Here is a 20,511-nt window from a genome sequence, read left to right on the forward strand (position 1 = left end):
GCCATTAGAATATAAGAAAGACTTAAGCAACACAAACAAAAGGCATTGTAAAACTAAGTAACACTAACATAGCATATAGAACGGTATAACTTGAATGGAACTATCCCAATCATCAAACTCACATTGTAGAACCCAATTCAAATCACCTAAACTCAAAATTAGAACGCGTGCACAAAACTTGCTTTACTACTTGGTGACTGGTGTAAAACTCTCCTTTACTTATTTCTTGACTAAGGCTACAAAAATATACAGTGGAGGGCTTAGAAATTGTGCAAATGTTGGAAACCACACAAAATAGAGATACATGCTGGCATAGAATCCTGCAAACCAAAGAAACCAGACGTGTAAGTGTAAAAAAAATAACACAACTGATGAAAGCATAACCCCCATAATATAAGGCTAAAAGACCGGTATTTAAAAAATGTGAAAAAATCAAGATCATGTGTTTGGAAAAAAAGGTAAGGTCAAGCTCCTTGAAACATTAAGAGCACTTCTGTATTAATTTAGTGGCTCAACTTCTTATCTGTGTACTTTGACCTAAGAATGGCGTCCACAATGCACAGGACACACTGCCTTGTTTTCTCTAAATACAAAAGGATACTAGAAAAATTGCCTGTGTGTCACCACGACACCACAAATCAAAGTATTGTACAGGTGTACACTATTCCAATTCTATATTTCTTTTTTTTCACCAGAATATTAACGTCCAAGGAAGACAGTCAGACACTGATTCAAGACCACGTGTTTGTGTTTCACGAATTTCCTGCAACACCTGTCGTCAATAACATAAAGGACTAGGGCCTGAATACCAAATTAAGAAGCTGCAGCACAAGGAACTATAACTATTAGGCACCGTTTGAAACCTTTCTAGATTTAACATAGATTCCCACAAAAACTAGATTCTGCAAAGCAGTGCAGCACAAAAAATCACGTCGCCTTAAATCATTCAATTGCAGTTAATTATAGGATCCATGCCATCTAAGAACAAAGCAACATTACGCACACATATCTCTAATGCGCAAGATCTACTCTGCAATTTTGATAGGGCATTGGGTATTTGGGTTATAACGATAGGATTTAGCTCAAGGACTTATCAACAGCAAGACCACCATTTTGTATAAGTATGTTATTCCATAAACTCCAAACTTTTAGTTCTTTCATCAGATGAGCGATGCTCCTAAGTCCCAACGCTCAAGATGTATGCAACCATCGATGAGCTAATGGGTTTTGTCGTTAAAATCTGACAAAAAGTTGATCTAAAGTTTGAATTTCTTTAGAAGCAAACTCAACTCTAGGAACGGTTTTACCATACTACTAATTCTTCTTCATACATACATGCCCTGCTCCAAAAAGGAAAACCGTGCGGTCTGTGCCTGCCTCTAACATGCAAAGTTGCTTGATGGATTCAATACCCAACATATTCTAAACTCTTGTATCCAGTGTTTGAACAACAGTTGCAAATTCTCATTCTAGTTGGCACATGCACATTTGAGCCAAGCCAAACGTACAATCCATGCACTTACCTGTTCGCTTGGAGGAATTTGGATGAATCTGCGGGAATTTGGGAGATCGTGAACAGTGATTTTCATCCATGCACAGTGAAAACCGGCTGGTCTTTGTACCAGCCGAACGGCGCCATAGGACAATTAACATTTGTTAACATCAATCCACAGAATTGCATACGGATGCCACTGGTAACATTACTCCACAGCGTGACTAGGACCTAAGTTAAGACGGACGATGGGCGATTGAGTGCGAAACGAAATTTTACACCAACATTGGCAGGGAATAGTAAAGCTAACCCTTCACAAGGTCCACGGGCGTGGGCGCGGCAGCAGCTTCACGGAGGCGGACGAGCAGTACGGCCGAGGCGCCGAGGAAGCACCACCCGCCGCGCCAGCACGTAGGCACCGGCGGCCACCGCCACGGCCAACGAGGGAGAAGGGCCGCCATCGAGCGGCGAGGCCGTATTGGAATGCGAGCGGCGGGGAAGGCGACGGCGAGAAGAGGAGGTAGCCCATCCCGCTCGGGAGACCACAATACCGTTCGAGAGCCCACGGCCCACAAGCCCATGTACAGTCTCGACTTCTCCCGATATTTCGGCCCCGAAGCAACTAAACTAGCCTCACTCGCCGCAATAAGACACCTCACCAGTTGCGGCTTAAACCCTTATCGCCACCGCCGCGTCCTCTTCCCTCATCTCCGCGGCCCGTCTCGTCTCCCACTAGGGTTTGGCACTTTGGCCTGCCGCCATGGCGTCGGCGTCGCGCGCGCTCCTCCTCTCCCGTGCGCTCCAGGCCGGCGGTGCGTCCCGTCGCGTCCCCACCCTCCTGCGCCCGCTCGCTGCGGCCGCGAGCCTCCTCCCGGCGGGGACGGGGGCGGCGGCGGCGGCCCCCGGCGCGGGGGTGCGGTGCTTCGCGACCCAGCCGGCTACGTCCTCGCTGCGGGACTCGTCCCCGAACTGGAGCAACCGCCCGCCCAAGGAGACGATCCTCCTCGACGGGTGCGACTTCGAGCACTGGCTCATCGTCATGGAGCCGCCGCCTGGTGACGCCTCCAACCCCGACATCACGCGCGACGAGATCATCGATAGCTATATCAAGACCCTCGCCCAAGTCGTCGGGAGGTATATATGGCTGTTTCCATTTCTCTGTTTAGTTGTTGGCGTTTTCCTGCTAGAATAGATAAAAGTGCTCTGGTGTAGCATGAAGGTAAGAGTGTATTGTGTTTTATTTTATTTAGTGGAATTAGGGCTGGTTGGATCTCTTCCTGCTTGATGAGATGAATATGTAAGATCAGATGGATATGTGGATATTACAACGAATAGGAGAAATGGAAGTTTGGGTTTTAGAAGGATTTGGTTATGTGGATATTACAACGAATAGGAGAAATGTAATTTTCGGTAGAAGGATTTGGTTATGTTGATATTACAATGAATACGAGAAATGGAAGTTTGGGTTTTAGAAGGATTTGGTGTTGCTCATATTTTACAAGAGATAGTTATAAATCTGATCATGTTATAGCTCTCTAAGAAATACTTAATGCTACAGTCTGGGGAAAAAATGTTGCATAAAGAGCACTACAATCTTTGGCTCTACAACTGAACCATTTCCTTGTATCTAAGAAGAACTTACAGGTTAATAGGGAGGATGCTTGATGCGGGCTTTATTGGGTTCATGTTGAATGTAGTTTTTTTTAAATGATTTTGTTTTTGGTGACTGTACAAATTATGAGAGCCTGTTAGTTCATTCTCTGCCTGGTGTGAGCTTGGGTAACGGTTTGTCTGGATCCATTAGTTTTAATTGTTACTACCTCCGTTTGCCTGGTTTGAGCTTGGGTAACAGTTTGCTTGGATCCATTAGTTCTAAATTGTTACTAGAAGCTAAAGTCAGCACTAGTTGATCTAAACACCTTAGCGAATAGTCCAACTAATAGCTCAAAATAAACTACTTAGCTTAGCTGGAGTTATTAATTGGCTTCCCTAACCTGATCACTACTCCCTCCATTCCAAATTATAAGACGTTTTGGCTTTTCTAGATACATTGATTTAACTATGTACTAGGCATAGTGTATGTCTCTGTCCATAGCAAAATCTATGTATCTAGAAAAGCCAAAATGTCTTATATTATGGGGTGGAGGGAGTACTAACTATTAGATGGAGGATCCAAAGAGGGCCCAACTAATAGGTTAACTAATAGCCCTGCTATTAAAAAGCTATTAGCTGGCTTCCCTCTGCTAGATGCTAATTATTGGCACCAATGGATCCAAAAGGGGCCTACTGATCTGCTGCTGTAATCTTTCTGATTTGTTCTTTAAATTGGTCCAGTTATGGTTCTTTTGTGCGTCTAGGACATTAGAGTTTAGAGTGTTAATATCTGTGCAATTTTCAGTTCAGAGAATGAAGTTCTTTTTGCCCATTTTATCTCTGCAAGGCCTGCATCTAAAACAAATTCCTTGTTTCAGTGAGGAAGAAGCTAGGCAAAAGATATATTCGGTGTCGACTCGTCATTACTTTGCCTTTGGTGCCCTTGTATCTGAGGAACTTTCTTACAAACTGAAAGGTATTTATGATCTCATTAAGTAATATAGGAGTAGGAAGTAAATCATTGTTGAATACCATAAAATGTGTCCTTGGAATCTTATGCCTCTTAATCATTTGCAGAAATGCCCAAGGTCCGTTGGGTTCTTCCTGATTCATACTTGGATGTCAAAAATAAGGACTATGGAGGTACTGATAACATGTTTTCTATCCAAGTATAGACTATAGACTATTTGCATTTTCTTGGTCATGTACAAAAATCCTCCTCATTATACTCGAATTCCCTTTTTCACATTCTCTTTGTTGTTTGTTGACACTGTTATGTCTTTCTGGCTTGTACACAATATATTAAACTTGAGTAATTTAAATCTTCATTATTTTGTATGGGATGTGAATGTCTTCTCAATATTTGCTAGTGTCCAAAAACTGTTCTATGAAATTTTGCTCCTCACTACTTAATTGACTCGCCTGTTTTTCTGCCATCTAATTTTCTTGTCTATAGGCTTGTGATGTAAGGGTATCAGTGTCCTTGGGTAAAGTATAATGAGGTGTTTGGTTTGCATCTCGTATGTGTTCCTTGTGTCTTGGAAAACATCAATACAGATTTAAGAACCTATATCTTGGGATAGCAGTTCACCACACATTACACCCTCTGTTTCGATCAATTATGCATGTGTGCCATTCGAAGCTGTTTTAGATTTTTTTATTGATGTTTTTAATTGAAGTTTTCTGCAGCTATAGTTTATGTCCATCCATGTTTGGACAACTGATTCTACAAGTATATAATGTTAATATGGACTGATTATTCCACAAGCTTATGATACCTTCTACTTCCTGTTTCAGGAGAACCCTTCGTAAATGGGGAAGCTGTTCCTTATGATCCTAAATACCATGAGGAGTGGGTGAGAAACAATGCCCGTGCCAATGAAAGATCCCGGCGCAATGATAGGCCCCGCAACTTTGACAGGTCAAGGAACTTTGAGAGGAGAAGGGAGAACATGCAGAACTACCAGAACAGAGATGGGCCTCCTGCGCAGGGTTTCAATGGCCCCCCACTTCCACCTGGCCAGAACCAGATGCCACCTCACCATGGTCAGGGCAACATGCCGCCGCCACCGCCGCCACATGCTGGTGGTGGCCAACCAAACTATCAGAACCAAATGCCAAACCCACAGGCGGGCTACAACACTGGCGGTGCTCCTCACTACCAGCAAGGTGGTGCTCCTGGCTACCAAGGTGGACCTCCGGGGTATCAAGGTGGTAACCAAGGTTACCAAGGGAACCCAGGCCCGGCCTACCAAGGTGGTAACCCTGGCTACCAAGGTGGCCCACCTGGTTACCCTGGTGGCAACCCACCACTTCCACCTCCCTACCACGGAGGCAACCCCAACACACCGCCATATGCGGGTGGTGGCAATCCTGGCTACCCTGGTGGCAGCACTGGCTACCAAGGTCAAGGAGGCAACTCGAACTACCAATGAACATGAACATGACCACGAGTATAAGTAGGCACCCCTGTTCCAGAGTGAGATGGTGTGCAGTAGCATAAATCGAACCCTTGTTGCTATCTGAATTTCATTGTCGCTGTATGCACCTAATTATTATGTTCTATATAGTACTCCAAACTGTGATTGGTGTGAGTGATGTACCTGGAATTCTGAAACCATGGACGATGTGCCATCAGCTCTTGTATGCGCTTGCCGAACCAGATACTCAGCAGTTGCCATAGTAAGCTTTGTCTATCTTCGTTTGTTTCGAATGGTTGGTTAACCACAAACTTGTTACATGTTCATTTTGAATGGTTGGTTAACCTACATTGAACAGGCCGCACGTTCATACCATGCTCGTATACTTGAGACACAAACTCATCAGCGACAGTGCTTCCACGAACAGGAGCTCACCAACGACAGTAATGAGAGTAGGTCCTGCATCTTTCAAAAACCGAAAATACACGAGGACGTGATGCACGAATGCATGCATGCAGCACCTCTATCATCTTCGTCCCCTGACCAAAACCACTTCTTCAGAAACCGTTCAAAGCTTCATCTGCTGCCACATTGGCGTAATCACTGCCTGGCACATGAGCGGTTGAGAATAAATCCGCATCAAAAGGGGAAAAAAAATTGGGTGCGGCCCAACCTCACGTGGACACCGTGCGGGATGTGCCACTGACAGCATAGCCTCCCCATGCGAAATCTTCGGATCTCCAAGGTACGTGCGTCTGGGATGCTGCTGCAATCCACGCGTCCTGAATCAACAGCAAGTCCGCACGGTGTCCGCCACAATAAGTAGAGTACCCAAAAATACCAGTTTTAGTGGAAGTTTTATCTGCTGCCACATAGGTTCTTAAGAAGAGAGAAAAATAGAGTTTTATAGGATGAAACTCTGTTAGCCTAGTTTCCAACTCTAGTGAGTCATAAAATTAAATGTCTACGAAACAATAAAAATAAAATTATGCATCGAAGGTGGGTGTTTCATCCGTATTTCATTCCATTCTATGTGATGTGACAGTCTTGAAAACAATGTCATCAAACTCTCTATTAAGAATGGTCTAATACACACTAAATACAACATGATGTCATGAATAATGATAGTCGCTAGCTCTCTCCGATTTCATTAGCGATGCAAGTGAATTTTGGATGCATTTTGTCAGCTAAGATTCTCCGGTTCCGTTTGTTTAGTGGCGGGCCGTAATGATTTAACTTGCACGGGGCTATGACAATCCAACATTTTCTTGTTTGTTGCGCTTTAACATGCTCTGGCGTTAACTTTTCTTGTGAGTTGGTGTTACCCAAATACTCCCTCCATCTCTGAATCAGTCAATTCCTAGAGTTATTAATGAATATCTAAACACCAAGGTTACACAAATCACTTAACACCATCTTGGCGTAATGGCTCGGGGGCTATGCGCTCTTACACACACATATTTCTAATGTGCAGGATCTACTCTGCAATTTTGATAAGGTATTGGGTACTTGGGTTACAACGATAGGATTTAGCTCGAGAACTTATGAACAGCAAGCCCACCACTTTGTATAAGTATTTTATTTCATAATATAACTCTAAAATGTTATAGAGTGTGTAGTTTGAGGAATCACTCCATCTTAAATGAGGTGGTGCATCATAATATAAGTCCATTTCTCAAATTTGGTGGAATGACTCTATTGCTCGTATTAGAACTAATTATTAGTTTGTGAGAAATTAGACGATGATGATACATCAATCCATTCTATTTCATAAACCAAACACAAAAGTCTCCCAAGTCCCAATGCTCAAGACGTATGCAACCATTGAGGAGTTTATGGGTTTTGACGTGTAAAATCTGACAAAAAGTTGATTCAAAGTTTGAATTTCTTCAGAAGCAAACTCAACTCTGGGAAGAGTTTTACTATCTAATAATTCTTCTTCAGACATGCATGCCCTGCTCCAAAAAGGAAAACCGTGCCTGCCTCTAACATCCGAAGTTGCATAGAGCATACTCCTAGATAGATTTTTTAATACCCAGAGTATTCTAAACTCAAATTCATCCACTCCTGGCTATTATCCTATATTATATAAGGCCACACCACAATGCAGCCCTGTATACGGCTTTCACTGGTAACATTACTCCACAGCGTAACTAGGACCCAAGTTAAGACTGACGAGGGACAATTGAGGCTACGTTATAGTCTTGTCTGGAATGCGTCTAGGAACTATTCCAGCTTATGGGCTGTTCATTTTTCTCGGAATGCACCGGGAACGATTCCAGCTCCTCAAGATTAGTACAGATTATTGAATCATTCCGGCTAGAAATTATTCCGGGGCCCTATTCCTGACGAACGAGACCTTATGGGAATCGTGAATGAGACCTGAGTGCGAAACGAAATTTTACACCAACACTGGCTGGTCCACGGCGTGGGTGCGGCAGCAGCTTCCGGAGGCAGACGAGCGCCGAGCGGCCGAGGAGCACCGGCCCACCGCGCCAGCACGTAGGCTGTGGGCATCGGCCGCCACCGCCGCGGACGACGACGAGGTGGCCCATCCCGCTCGGGACGGCGGGAGACGCGAAGCCCTAGAAGGCCCACGTTTACCATTCGAGAGCCCACGGCCCACAAGGCCATGTACAGCGTCGACTCCGCCAGATATTTCGGCCCGAAGCAACTAACCTGCCTCATTTGCGGCAATAACACACCTCACCAGTTGCGGCTAAACCCTTATTTTCGCCACCACCGCGTCCTATTCTTTCTCTCATCTCCCTCCAGGGTTTGGCACTTTGGCCTCCGCCATGGCGTCGGCGTCGCGCGCGCTCCTCCTCTCCCGTGCGCTCCAGGGCGGCCGCCGCATCCCCACCCTCCTGCGCCCGCTCGCTGCGTCCGCGAGCATCCTCCCGGCGGGAGCGGGTGCGTCCTCCCCCGGCGCCGTGGTGCGGTGCTTCGCGACCCAGCCGGCGACGTCCTCGCTGCGGGACTCGTCCCCGAACTGGAGCAACCGCCCGCCCAAGGAGACGATCCTCCTTGAAGGTTGCGACTTTGAGCACTGGCTCGTCGTCATGGAGCCGCCACCTGGTGACGCCTCCAACCCCGACATCATGCGCGACGAGATCATCGATAGCTATATCAAGACTCTCGCCCAAGTCGTCGGAAGGTATATATGGCTGGATCCATTTCTCTGTTTAGTTGTTGGTGTGTTCCTGCTTGGATTGTTGTTGGTGTGTTTCTGCTAGGATTGATAAAAGTGTTCTGGTGTTGCATGACCGTAAGAGTGTATAGTGTTTAATTTAGTGGAATTAGGTTTGGTTGGATATCTTACTAATTGATCAGAAATTCAGAATGAATCTGTTGGTATTATTGATTCTTGCGTGCGGGCTGTATTGGGTTTATGGTGAATGTAATTTTTTAGAAATTTATTTTGTTTTTAGTGACTACAAATTATGAGAGCCCATTAGTTGTTTATCTGTCTGGTGTGTACTTGGTAAGGGATTGTTTGGATCCATTAGTACTAATTGTTAGAAGTTAAAATTAGCACTAATGAATCTAAGCACCATAGCTAATTATCCGACTAATAGCTTAAAATGAATTACCTAGCTGATGATAAGTAATTAATTAGCTTCTCTAACCTAAGTACTACTCCCTCTGTTCCTATACATGCGGCGTGCAGAGCCTGATTTCAGATACCAAGACGCGCGCTTCATATTAACAGCGTCGCGATTAGCACCCGCGCCGCCGGCCGCGAAGCCATCTGTCATTCATGCACGCTAGTGCATGCAGGCACTACTGGAAAGTCGAAATACCCTGACGGTTTCGGTTTTTTTTGACGGTTATTGAGAAAACCGTCAGGGTAAATTCAATTTTTTTGACGGTTACTATAAAACACACAGGGAAAATGAATAACCATCAGGGAAATTTGTATTAACCTGTGTGTTTAAGAAACCGACAGGGTAAATAATTACTCTGTCGGTTTTTGAATTTACCCTGATGGTGATTTTAATTACACACAGGGAAATTATTGGAAGGCGCGAAAATGCTGAAAAAGGCCCGCCAGAAGTTTCCGCCATCCCTCCAAAGAATGAGAGGCGGGCTTTCGGCCCGCCAAAAAATTCCATCCCGCATCCCTGCCTTCAAGCTCTTCAGGTGGCCGATGCTAAAAAAAAGTGGCTGAACGTCGTAGAAGAGGGAAAAAAGAAAAAAAAGAAAAAGGCAAACCCTATCTCCCCACACCACACCGCACGGTACTCCCACCTCTCCCAAGCGCCGCAACAATTTCTTCTCCACTGCGCCCGGCGCTGCCTCCCCACGCCGACCGTTCCTGCTCACCCTCCCCCACGCCGCCGCCCCCATCTTCCCCACGGAGCTCCTGCGCGCGGGCGCGGTCTCCCTCTCACGCCGCCCCCATCTTCCCCACGGAGCTACCGCACGCCGCCGCCCCCAACTTCCCCCACGCCGCCCCGCCTCGTCGGCCTCCCTTACGCCGTCCGCAACCCCATCTGTGCCCTCCACCACGCCGCCCCGCTTCGTCCGCCTCTTTGCTACTCCACGCCGCCATGGCTCCCCTGCGGCTCCTCCACACCAAGTGCCGCCCTTGAGACGGACAGGACGCCGCGGCTCCTCGGGACACCACTCGGCTCCTCCACAGTCTCCATACAGGTGTGTTCCTGTCTTCCACTATAGATCGATTGATTCTTCTTGTTAACTGAGCTGTGCATGTATCAGTTATCACACCTGTTAATGGCAATATAGAGTTATTTTATTTGAGACAAATCAGTCTCCATTATAGGCACGTTCCGTATCTAATTGATGTACGTAGACTATTGAGTCTTGGATGCAGGAGAACATATATTACATACTGTTTCTTTGTACAGCTTCTGTTACAACTTGATAGTTTGGACCCTTGTTAGATAGATCTTTTAACAATTAAGATCTTCATTATTGGGATAACTAACAGGAGTCCAGGATTCCGCAGTCTCCATTCAAGAACTCATCTGCTGCTCCATCGAGAAACACACGAGCAGTGGAGGTCCGACGGAAGGCAGGTGACACTGGATCTGGAGAAGACAGGATCCACGCTGGAGGTGAAGGGCCCGTGAGCTGAGCTTCCTGGTTCCAGAATCAAGGTTAATCTATATTCCTTTCTCGTTGTGATGTTGCCTGCATTTATTTTCCTTTGGCATTTGGCTGTGATTCAATTCAGCGAGAACTTCACTTGAGCAATGTTAAAGAATGGTGAACCCAGATCGTTTTATGGACAACTGTAGTTTAGTTCTATATTAATAAAAAACAAATCTTTGATTGTTTCTTGATCTAAAACAGTGTGGTTTTCATGCAGTGTAGATTTTCTGATCTAAAATAATACTAAACAGAAATCTAACATGTTAATCTTTCAATACAGAACTTATTAACATGTCAAACCGCTCATGGATGTATAGTGGTTGGCAGCGTGGTAACTTTTCTAATGAATGGATTAATCAAAGCACTGTGTTCTTGAATCATGCATTTGCATTTCCGGGTGTAGCTCAAAATGGTACCATCAAGTGTCCTTGTGCCAAGTGCCGGAACTATTTTAGACACCCAAGAAAAACTGTAGAATTGCACCTATGTAAGCATGGTTTTAAGGAAGGCTATGAAACATGGACAGAGCATGGAGAGGGGACTGTTAGTCATACTGAATTTGACAATGCAGTAAATAGAGAGGGTTTTGATGAGACCGACCATATGGATGAAATGCTAGTTGATCTAGCTGGGGCCCATCCACCTGCAGTAGATGAACCAACACCATATGCTAAAGCTTTCTACAGGATGGTCGCTAGTGCAGATGAGTTGGTGCACGAGAAAACCAATCACTCATGCATGTCCGCGGTTGCTCGATTACTTGCCGTAAAGTCACGATACAACATGCCTATTGCAGAATATGATGACATCTTAGATATTGTCCATGAACTTCTTCCTCCAGATTCTAAGCTACCTGACAACTTCTACCAATCAAGGAAACTATTAGAGGGTCTTGGTATGCCATATGTGAAAATTGATGTTTGCTACAACAATTGCATGCTTTTCTACAAAGATAATGAGAATAAAGAGAAATGTGATTTTTGTAAAGCCAATCGATATGAGGATGGTGGGAAGAAAATTCCACGCAAAGTTTTGCGTTATCTTCCCATCAAAGATAGGCTGCAAAGGTTGTTTCTACACCCCGAAACAGCCAAACTAATGTATGCACCTAGTCCCTCAACGAATGGTAAAATGGTGCACCCTTGTGATGGAGAAGCTTGGCAGAAATTTGATAAAGACAACCCTGACTTTGAATCAGATAGAAGAAATGTGCGACTAGCTGTAGCAACTGATGGTTTCACACCATTTAATCTAAATGCTGCTCCTTATTCATGTTGGCCAGTCTTTGTGACCCCACTAAATTTACCACCTGGCACACTCTTAAGACAGGAGTATATTTTCCTCTCCCTTGTTCTTCCTGGTCCAAAGCACCCTGGTAAAAAGTTGAACATTCTAATGCAGCCCTTAGTTGATGAACTTCAGGACCTATGGGTAGGGGTTAATTCTTGGGATGCTTCGGTAAAGAAAGAATTTACATTAAGGGCAGCCTACCTTTGGTCTGTACATGACTTCATGGCATATGGTGACTTTGCTGGATGGAGCACACATGGTAGATTGTCATGCCCATATGGATATGGGTGCAAAGGTTTTACACTACGTAATGGTCATAAGGCTTGCTGGTTTGATTGCCACAGGAAGTTCCTGCCTGTTGATCATGAATTTAGACAACAAGCAAATGCATTCCGTAAGAACACTAGGGTTTCTGAGGAGCCTCCTAGTATCTTAACAGGAGAGGAAATGCAATGCCATTTGGATAGATTTGTAGGTGATTCAGATACCTATGGAAAATTGCATAATTGGACACATGCACTTTGCTTTAGGCAGCTTCCATATTTCCTAGAAACTTCTTCTACCTCACAATATTGATGTGATGCACAATGAAAAGAATATGGCTGAAGCCATATGGAACACATGCTTTGATATAGGAGATAAGACCAAAGATAATGTGAAGGCTAGGCTAGATTTAGCTCAAATTTGTAATCGTCCTTCGCTCCATTTGGTGCAAAGAAACAATGGGAAGTGGGATAGGCCAAGAGGTCCATTCTGTATTGGTAAAGATGACAAGCCAACCATTCTCAAATGGATCCAAGATTTAAAGTTTCCTGATGCATATGCTGCAAACATAAGGCGTGGTGTAAACCTTGAGCAAAAGAGGGTTTTAGGCCTAAAAAGTCATGACTACCACATTTTTATTGAACGGTTGCTTGCTGTTGTGTTCCGCGGGTTCTTGCCTGACAATGTATGGCGCTCTTTGGCTGAGCTTAGTTACTTCTATCGCCAATTGTGTGCGAAAGAGCTTAGCAAAGATGTTGTCCGTTCTCTGGAACAAAATGTTGCAGTGCTTCTTTGCAAATTAGAGAAGATATTCCCTCCTGGTTTCTTCAATGTTATGCAACATTTGATCATCCATCTACCTTATGAGGCAAGGTTAGGAGGGCCAGTCCTAGCTCGTTGGAGCTATCCATATGAGAGGTAATTATGTAAATAAGTTATGTAAGCTGCTGTCCAAATTAAAGGACCTTAGTTTATTGATCATGGGTATGTTGTTACTTCATAGGTGTATCCAAAAACTTAAGAAGAAAATTAGAAATAAGGCTCGAGTTGAAGCTGCCATGGTTGAGGCATTCCTAGTTGAAGAGGTTACAAATAACCTTAGCTTGTATTTTAAATCCACTGCTCCTTCAATGAGAAACAAGATACCTCGCTATGATGATGGTGCATCTACATTTCAAGCTACATGTGACCTTGAAATTTTTAAATGCTCGGGTCGATGCATTAGTCCAAGGGGTATCCGTGACCTCTCAAATGAGGAATACAAGGTTGCTTTCCTGTACATATTAACAAACATGCCTGAGATGGAAGATTTCTTCATGTAAGTTCTAAAAACACATGAAAAATCTGAGGTTTCTTTAGTAGAATTTGTGCATATAGGGATAACAATAAATCTGTTAATGTAGACAATTTGAGAAGGAGCAGTGGAAGAGCCGTCTTCCTCCCACAGAACAGCAACTTCGTGATTTAAGGTTAAATGGTTGGAAACATGGCCGTGGCACGGAATCAGGGCCAAATTTTTTTGAATGGTTCAAAAGAAAAGTAATCTTCTTCCCTTGTTCTAAAAAGTCACATTATGCTTACTTTAAATTATAAGAAAACTTAAACAAAGTTAACATATAAATTGTTCTTTTTCAGTGCCAAAAATCAGCTAGCATTCACAATGTGCTGTGCCAAATGTCTTATGGTTTTCGCACTCAAGTTACCTCATATGGGTGTTATGATATCAATGGATATAGATTTCGGTCTGAGAAATATGAGAAAGGAAGACCAGGGCTAACAACCATTAATACCGGTGTTTGTGTTACTTCATATGATGAATCTGATAACGCTCTTGAGTATTATGGTGTCATAGAAGATATCATAAAGATAAAATGGGAGGGTAGTATTAAACTAGAGTTGGTTTTGTTTTATTGCCGCTGGTTTGATCCAACACCTAATGGATTGAGGCGCACAGAAGACCTAGGGTTGGTAGAGATCAAGCATGCAGCAAGATTAAAAAGTTTTGACCCATTTGTGATGGCTAGTCAAGTTACTCAAGTTTACTATCTGTCGTACCCATGCAAGAAGGAATTGTTACCATGGTGGGTTGTGTATCAGGTTGCTCCACATGGATGTGTACCCCGAAATACCGATAATACTATGTCAATGAGTTCTGAAGACACAATACATGATGTCTATCAAGAGGAAGGATTGGATGGTACCTTTGTTATTGATTTGGGGGATGCATTGGACACCATAATCTCATTGGGCTCTGACGAGATAACTGACCCAAAAGACTTGGAAACAATAGAGAAGGCTGCTGTTCAAGATGAAGGATATGATGAAGAAGATATTGAGGAAGAGTATGAAAGCACAGAAGAAGAGGAGGAACCAATGGATGAAGAGGCTGAGGAGACTTATGATCCAAATGATTTCTGATCTAGTCATAAACTGCAATTTGGAAAAAACTTGTTGTTCCAATATATAGTCCTAGTAAAATTAATGTGATGTAATGCAGTTGGTTGTCTGACAACCAAAACTTTTCAATCTACTATTATTACTTGTGTGGACTATATAATTTTAGCTTGTTGTTCACCTTCTAAACTTATATTTGTTGTTTTTTTACTTGCTGGTTATTCATTGCATCCATTTACCTTTTATGCAGACTTAACTTTTGTCCTGGCTATTTAATTCCTATGCTAATTTACTTTTTGTGGACTCTACTTTTTGTGCAGATGACTCGTGCCATTCGTCATGTTCCAACCAATCGTGCTACTAGCAATCGTGGCTCCCATGGCAGTGCATCTCATGGTACTGGTACAGTCCTCTGCTAGTGATGCCACCCAAAGGACCAGAGGTGCTCTTGCCCGAGAAGAGCCACCTAAAAAAAGAGGAAGGAAGCCAGGGCGCGTGACAGAATTAGCACTACCTAAGCCTGGTACCAAGGTGCTTCTTAAACCAAGTGGTGACGAGTGAGTACATTACTAATTGATGATTCATTGTTATTATAAATATATGAACACCTCAATAAAACAAATATGTATGACTGCAGGCAGTTTAGCTATGTTGACTATGAGAACAAGGATCCCCCTTACAAATACACGACTCAAGTTGGAGTCGTTCTTAAGAGAGAATACCCTACTGTGTTGGTTGAGGACAGAGATGAGAATGGGGCACTCATTAGGAAGCGTGCAGCACTGGAGTGGGCAGATTATTTTTTTCTAGATCCTGCGAATCAAACGGGAGTGTCAAGTGCAGATCGTGTGCTTTCTGAATTTTGGGTAAGCAACACATAATTTTTCAAGTTAGGAGTATAACATGCACAGATAAGTTGCTTTTGTTGATCTAGCTTGTCTTGTACACATGCAGCGCTTGTTTGAAGTCAGTATAGATGACCAAGCAGAGGCTGATCGTGTTCTTGAAAAATATTTGAAGAAAAGAGTTAAGGACCTGTTGTATCAATCCCGTGTGGATTGTGTGAAGGAGTACTACAGGGATCCCAATACACTTGAAACAATTGATGATGCACATGCTCGCCCGATACAGCTGCAGTATGAACAATACTTGGCTGGTAGGCTGAAGTGGTGCAGTGACGAGGTGTGGCCTAGGCTGTGTGCTTATTGGTGCACTGATGATTTCAAGCTAAAACGAGCGAGAGCACAGGAATGTCGCTTCAAATCACAAGATATTGCTCAAAATCATGGAGGTTCGAGGCCATTCACGGAGACACAACAAGTTCTGGTATGATACCCTTGCTAATGAGTGTCTTCTTACTCGTAAGAATCTATAAAGACTACTATTTGAATTATAAGTGCTATATCTGACAGAAAAGTGATAAGAGAAACCTCAGAATGTAACAAACAGCCAATATGGACAAACAGACAAATTATTTTTTTTAGCACAAGGTAATCTCGTCCAATACGAAAACAACCAATATGACATATGGCTGAAGATTACTAGCAAATCTGCATGTTCTAAACAAGTACAGATTAGTAGTTTTTCTATTTCTTTGCTGATGTTTACATTGAAAACCTATTCTATCTTATAGGGAAAGAACTTTGGTCCAGCAAAGGCAACATTTATGAACACATTTGCTGTGATGCATTCTGGTTTCAAAAGTGTGGATAGCACTGGCAGTAGTGGTCCAATTCATTGTCAGAAAGCACAAAAGCTGATTGTAAGCACGCTCTACTTTGATATATGGAAACCATTTACTTTTTAGATTCTTCTTTTATGGTGCAAGTGACTACTTTATGTATGAACATTGTTTCTAGGATGACTATATGTCAGCTGTTAGGAGGGTTGCACATCCAGATGAAGTGGATGGAGAGCATGAGCACATGGAAGGGGAAGGGGATGTGGAAGAGGAAAGCCAGCAAGTGCATGAGCAAGAATTGAATGGCAAGGTCTTGTATGACCTCTCTGGTGGCACGCCCCATGGACGATTTGCCATTGCAAATGGTGCTGTTAGGGCAGCTGATATCAGGGCAGCCGCGAAGGAAAACAATATCCGTCCATCAAATTCAGTTTCTATGCAAAGCATGGCACGAGAAGTTGCACATCTACGCTCTGAAAACACAAGGCTACAACAGGAAAAGGACAATGTAGGCAAAATGGCACTAGGCTTGATAGTGGTATGTGCAAATATCTGAATCTAAGATTTGTTGTTTCGAACAACATTTGTTCACATTAACGTGGTACATATTCGTGTGCAGCGACTTTATCGGCGCGTGGGCGAGGAAGTTCCAGAGGAAGCACTAAGCATTCTATCAACAACACAACCAACTGTGAGTATATAAAAAATATTCTATTAGCTATAAATCATAGATGGAAAATAAACAAAGTGAAGGGAATTTTACTCTTCTTTGTATGGCATTCAATTTAGGCATTTGGCTCCTATCAGTTAGTCTAACTAGAGCTTTTTGGTATTCAGCATGGCAGTACCCAGTGCACCAGTGAGGAAGTGGCCTCATGTTGATTCTTTTGTAGCTATGGACTTTAGTTGCACAGAATCACATAATCATGTTACACTGAGATTCCAATGTTCACATCTGGTGGTAAGGTAGAAATTCACACTTTTTCGGTTTTGAAGAACTGGGAAGAATTAGTATGTTATGCAAATAGGGTACCACAATTTCTGTTAGCTGAACTGATTCTAGACTAGTGGTATTAAAATAATTAGTAAACTATTCTTAACTGAACATGTATACCTTGGTCAGTAACACATTCTTAGGTGAACATCTTTTGTTTTTAGCTGAACATCTTAGCTGAACATTCTTAGCTGAAAACAACTTTTGTTTTTAGCTGAACATGTTTTAGCCTTGTACTCATATTGACTGAAACACATGCAGCCCGGTGACTAATAATCTTTTACTTTTTCACATGCAGCCGGTGACTGGATCATCTCATGTGGGTTCCGAATCGACTAATGACGATGTTGCAGCAAATGAGAGACTCCATGGTGGAAGTAGAGCTGCATTAGAAACCAGGAACTATCATAATGAAGCCACATGTGCAGGTGCTGGTGCTGATCTCACTGAAGACTGAATGGCTGTGTAGCCTGTTCTTTTGAAGTGTTTGCCCCTGCATACAATTTGGTTGGTACTAACCTTCAGCTAGTTCTTAGTGGCATGGATGTTGAGCTAGTACTAACCTTTAGCTCGTATTCTTTTGAAGTGTTTGCCTCTGCATACACTTAGGTCAGTACTAGTGGTGTGGTTGTTGGGCTAGTACTGATCTTTAGCTAGTACCGGTGGTGGAAGGGAGTTATGTTGATGCCAAATGTTTGGAGAAGTTATTTTGGGTAGATGGGTGCTAAATATTTGGACATCTCATGTATTTACCAATGTTGATGCAAACAAGACATCTATGTATGTAATGAATTTATGCTAGACTAATCTATATATATATGATGGTGTATTGTATTTATCTTGGTATATGTCTCCATGGTTCAGTGTATATTATATTCAATATATCTGTTTTAAATTATATGGAAAACAGTATGTCAGTTTTTTCCTGTCGGTGTGATTTTTCCTGGTGGTTTAACACCGACAGGGAAAAGAATTTTCCTGATGGTCCTCTTTCGACAGGGAAATCACCACCGACAAGGAAAAATATATTCCCCTGATGGGAAGAAATCGACAGGGAAAACAGGCACCGGCAGGAAAAAACGATTTTTTTACGGTGTGCAGACCGTCAGGGTAAATGATATAATAGCTTGTCGGTTTTGCACCGCCAAGGAATTTTATTTCCTTGTCGGTAATCCATTTTTTTTTGACGGTTTCTACCGTCAGAGAAAAGAGATTTTTCTTGACGGTTTCGAAATTAACCTGTGGGTTATCCACCGGCAGGAAAATAAAATCGTATTTTCCTGACGGTACACCGTCAGGGAAATAACATCATCCCTGTCGAGCCAGCCCTGACGGTTATTCCCTGGCGGTTCACCGTCAGGGAATTTACTTTTAGATTTCCTTGACGGTGTTTTACATTTCCCTGACGGTCCGTACACCGTCAGGGAATTTTGGCTCTCCAGTAGTGAGGCGTCGCTTCAGTTCTGGCCCATGCATGCATGCAGCATGCGTTGCTTGGTAATTTGAGTAGTAATTCGGCAGAGTAATGACCAGGCTCCTAGATACTCCAGTCCGCCTCCTATTGTGGTCAAATAAAAAAAAAATGCTTCCACGCCGCGTATATAGGAACGTAGGGAGTGTTGTTGCCTAGCTGCTCTCCACAGGTAAGCACACTTATTTATTATGACTAGAGATAGAAAAAGATATTGAGAACAGCTCACACATACCGCATAGGCCCAGTGTTGGCCGAAAGCTCTACTTCTGGAGGTGGCAAATTAAACTGTCTTTACTGAGTTACAGTGGAAAGTTATATATATATAAATCTACCTATCTAATCCTAGTATACAGACATATCAGGCTACCATGATGCTTCAGTGGCTACATGTGACAACAGAGCTGACTTTGGCGCTTGCCCCTGCTGTGGCTACAGCACGGCAGGGGAGCCTTTAGACGCCTGTCCCTGCAGCGGCTACAGTGTAGCAGCAGGGGAGCTCTTTCTGCGCCTGCCCCTGCCGTGCGTACAGAGGGAGAGCGACAGATTACTTTATAATTCTTCCCCTAATCCTGCTGCTAACCCTAGAACATCAACCGTGTCGATCATCTTCTTCAGCTCCGTGAACCGAAGACGGTCGAGCGGCTTGGTGAGGACGTCCGTGAGTTGCTGGCCAGTTTTGACGAACTTGATGACGATCTGCCCTCCATCGACACAGTCCCTAAGGAAGTGGAACTTGGCGTCGATGTGCTTGCTTCGGTCGTGAAGAACCGGATTCTTCGTGAGGGTGAGGGTGGGCTGGTTGTCCACCATTAGTGCTGGTGGGCGAGCTGGGTGAGCTTCCACACCGGTTAGCTCGCTCAGCAGCCGGCGCAGCCACACAGCTTGGCCATCTAAAGGGTCTGCTCGTGAGGTGGACTTGGGCGCGTGGTTCAACGAGGTTGACAGCCTTCAGAGCCTTAACCGTTGTCGGCTCTGCTGCTGCAGGGGTCTGCTCCGCTGTTGGAGTGCTCGACACCTCCTCTGGAGTGGTCGACTCCACTCCTGGAGTGCTCAGCACCCCCTCTGGAGTAGTCGGCTCTGCTGCTGAGGTGCTCAGCACCCCCTCTCCAGCCTTTAGAGCCTTCTCGTGTCCTTCCACCGCTATCACCTCTCCTTTCTCCTTGGCCTCAACGTCGTGCAGAGCACATAACATCGCCATCAGGAGAGTGGCTTCATCATCATCATCAGCCTACGCCAGATGAGCCTCAGCCTTCTTCTCCTGCTTGCGATTTGGGCACTCCTTTGCCCAATGGCCTGTCTTCCTGCAGCACCGGCAGGCGTTGGGGTCGACCTTTTTCTTCTTCTCTGAAGAAACCTTGCCGCGTCGCTTGCCATCACCACCGCGGCTAGAGGAAACTTCCTTAGACTTCTTTACCTTCATCCGAGCAGCCCACTCCTCCTCTGTCAGCAGCAGCTTACCGCTGTCCGTCGTTGCTGTCACCTGCTCTAGGCGCTCGTCCACCGTCCACAGATGGCCTGCCGCATCCTCAATGGTGAGGGTGGACAAGTACAACATCGTCTCTATGGAGAGAACGATCTGGATATACTTTGCCAGCACGGAGTGGAGGTAATTGAAGACCGCCTCTTCTTCATCAATGGTGACACCGTGGCTCCTCAGCTTGTTGATGAGTGACTGCAGGCGGAGGGAGAAGTCCTCCACCGACTCACCATCCTTGAACTTGAGGTTGGCGTACTCCTGCTTCAGCAGCTGGGCAGTCGCCTTCTTTGCGTGGTCGGAGCCGACGCGCATCG

General features: G+C 44.2%; 3 protein-coding genes across 3 annotated transcripts; all 3 read left to right on the forward strand.

Moving 5' to 3' along the window:
- The first annotated feature begins 2,156 nt into the window (after nt 1–2,156).
- Nucleotides 2,157–5,767, forward strand: LOC136540557 (multiple organellar RNA editing factor 8, chloroplastic/mitochondrial-like). Its single transcript, XM_066532557.1, has 4 exons — nt 2,157–2,626; nt 3,964–4,061; nt 4,163–4,228; nt 4,883–5,767. The coding sequence occupies exons 1-4, from the start codon at nt 2,253–2,255 to the stop codon at nt 5,518–5,520; spliced, it is 1,176 nt and encodes a 391-aa protein (XP_066388654.1). The 5' UTR covers nt 2,157–2,252; the 3' UTR covers nt 5,521–5,767.
- A 2,470-nt stretch (nt 5,768–8,237) lies between these two features.
- Nucleotides 8,238–15,006, forward strand: LOC136540558 (multiple organellar RNA editing factor 8, chloroplastic/mitochondrial-like). Its single transcript, XM_066532558.1, has 4 exons — nt 8,238–8,662; nt 9,516–10,161; nt 10,460–10,628; nt 14,892–15,006. The coding sequence occupies exons 1-3, from the start codon at nt 8,304–8,306 to the stop codon at nt 10,604–10,606; spliced, it is 1,152 nt and encodes a 383-aa protein (XP_066388655.1). The 5' UTR covers nt 8,238–8,303; the 3' UTR covers nt 10,607–10,628; nt 14,892–15,006.
- LOC136537400 (uncharacterized) lies at nt 10,915–14,595 on the forward strand. Its single transcript, XM_066529384.1, is given in 4 exon segments — nt 10,915–12,459; nt 12,461–13,095; nt 13,581–13,716; nt 13,813–14,595. Coding segments are annotated over 4 exon segments (3,099 nt in total).
- Nucleotides 15,007–20,511: the final 5,505 nt, after the last annotated feature.

This window comes from Miscanthus floridulus, chromosome 2, assembly GCF_019320115.1.
Source record: "Miscanthus floridulus cultivar M001 chromosome 2, ASM1932011v1, whole genome shotgun sequence".
In the NCBI taxonomy this organism is placed as follows: Eukaryota; Viridiplantae; Streptophyta; class Magnoliopsida; order Poales; family Poaceae; genus Miscanthus; species Miscanthus floridulus.

Bases quoted from the DNA above. Each gene is read 5' to 3' on its own strand.
- LOC136540557 (XM_066532557.1), top strand. From the start codon at position 2,253: ATGGCGTCGGCGTCGCGCGCGCTCCTCCTCTCCCGTGCGCTCCAGGCC. The intron at 4,062-4,162 runs GTATTTATGATC...AATCATTTGCAG, and splicing joins ACTTTCTTACAAACTGAAAG to AAATGCCCAAGGTCCGTTGG. The intron at 4,229-4,882 runs GTACTGATAACA...TTCCTGTTTCAG, and splicing joins CAAAAATAAGGACTATGGAG to GAGAACCCTTCGTAAATGGG.
- LOC136540558 (XM_066532558.1), top strand. From the start codon at position 8,304: ATGGCGTCGGCGTCGCGCGCGCTCCTCCTCTCCCGTGCGCTCCAGGGC. The intron at 8,663-9,515 runs GTATATATGGCT...AATTACACACAG, and splicing joins CTCGCCCAAGTCGTCGGAAG to GGAAATTATTGGAAGGCGCG. The intron at 10,162-10,459 runs GTGTGTTCCTGT...GATAACTAACAG, and splicing joins CCTCCACAGTCTCCATACAG to GAGTCCAGGATTCCGCAGTC.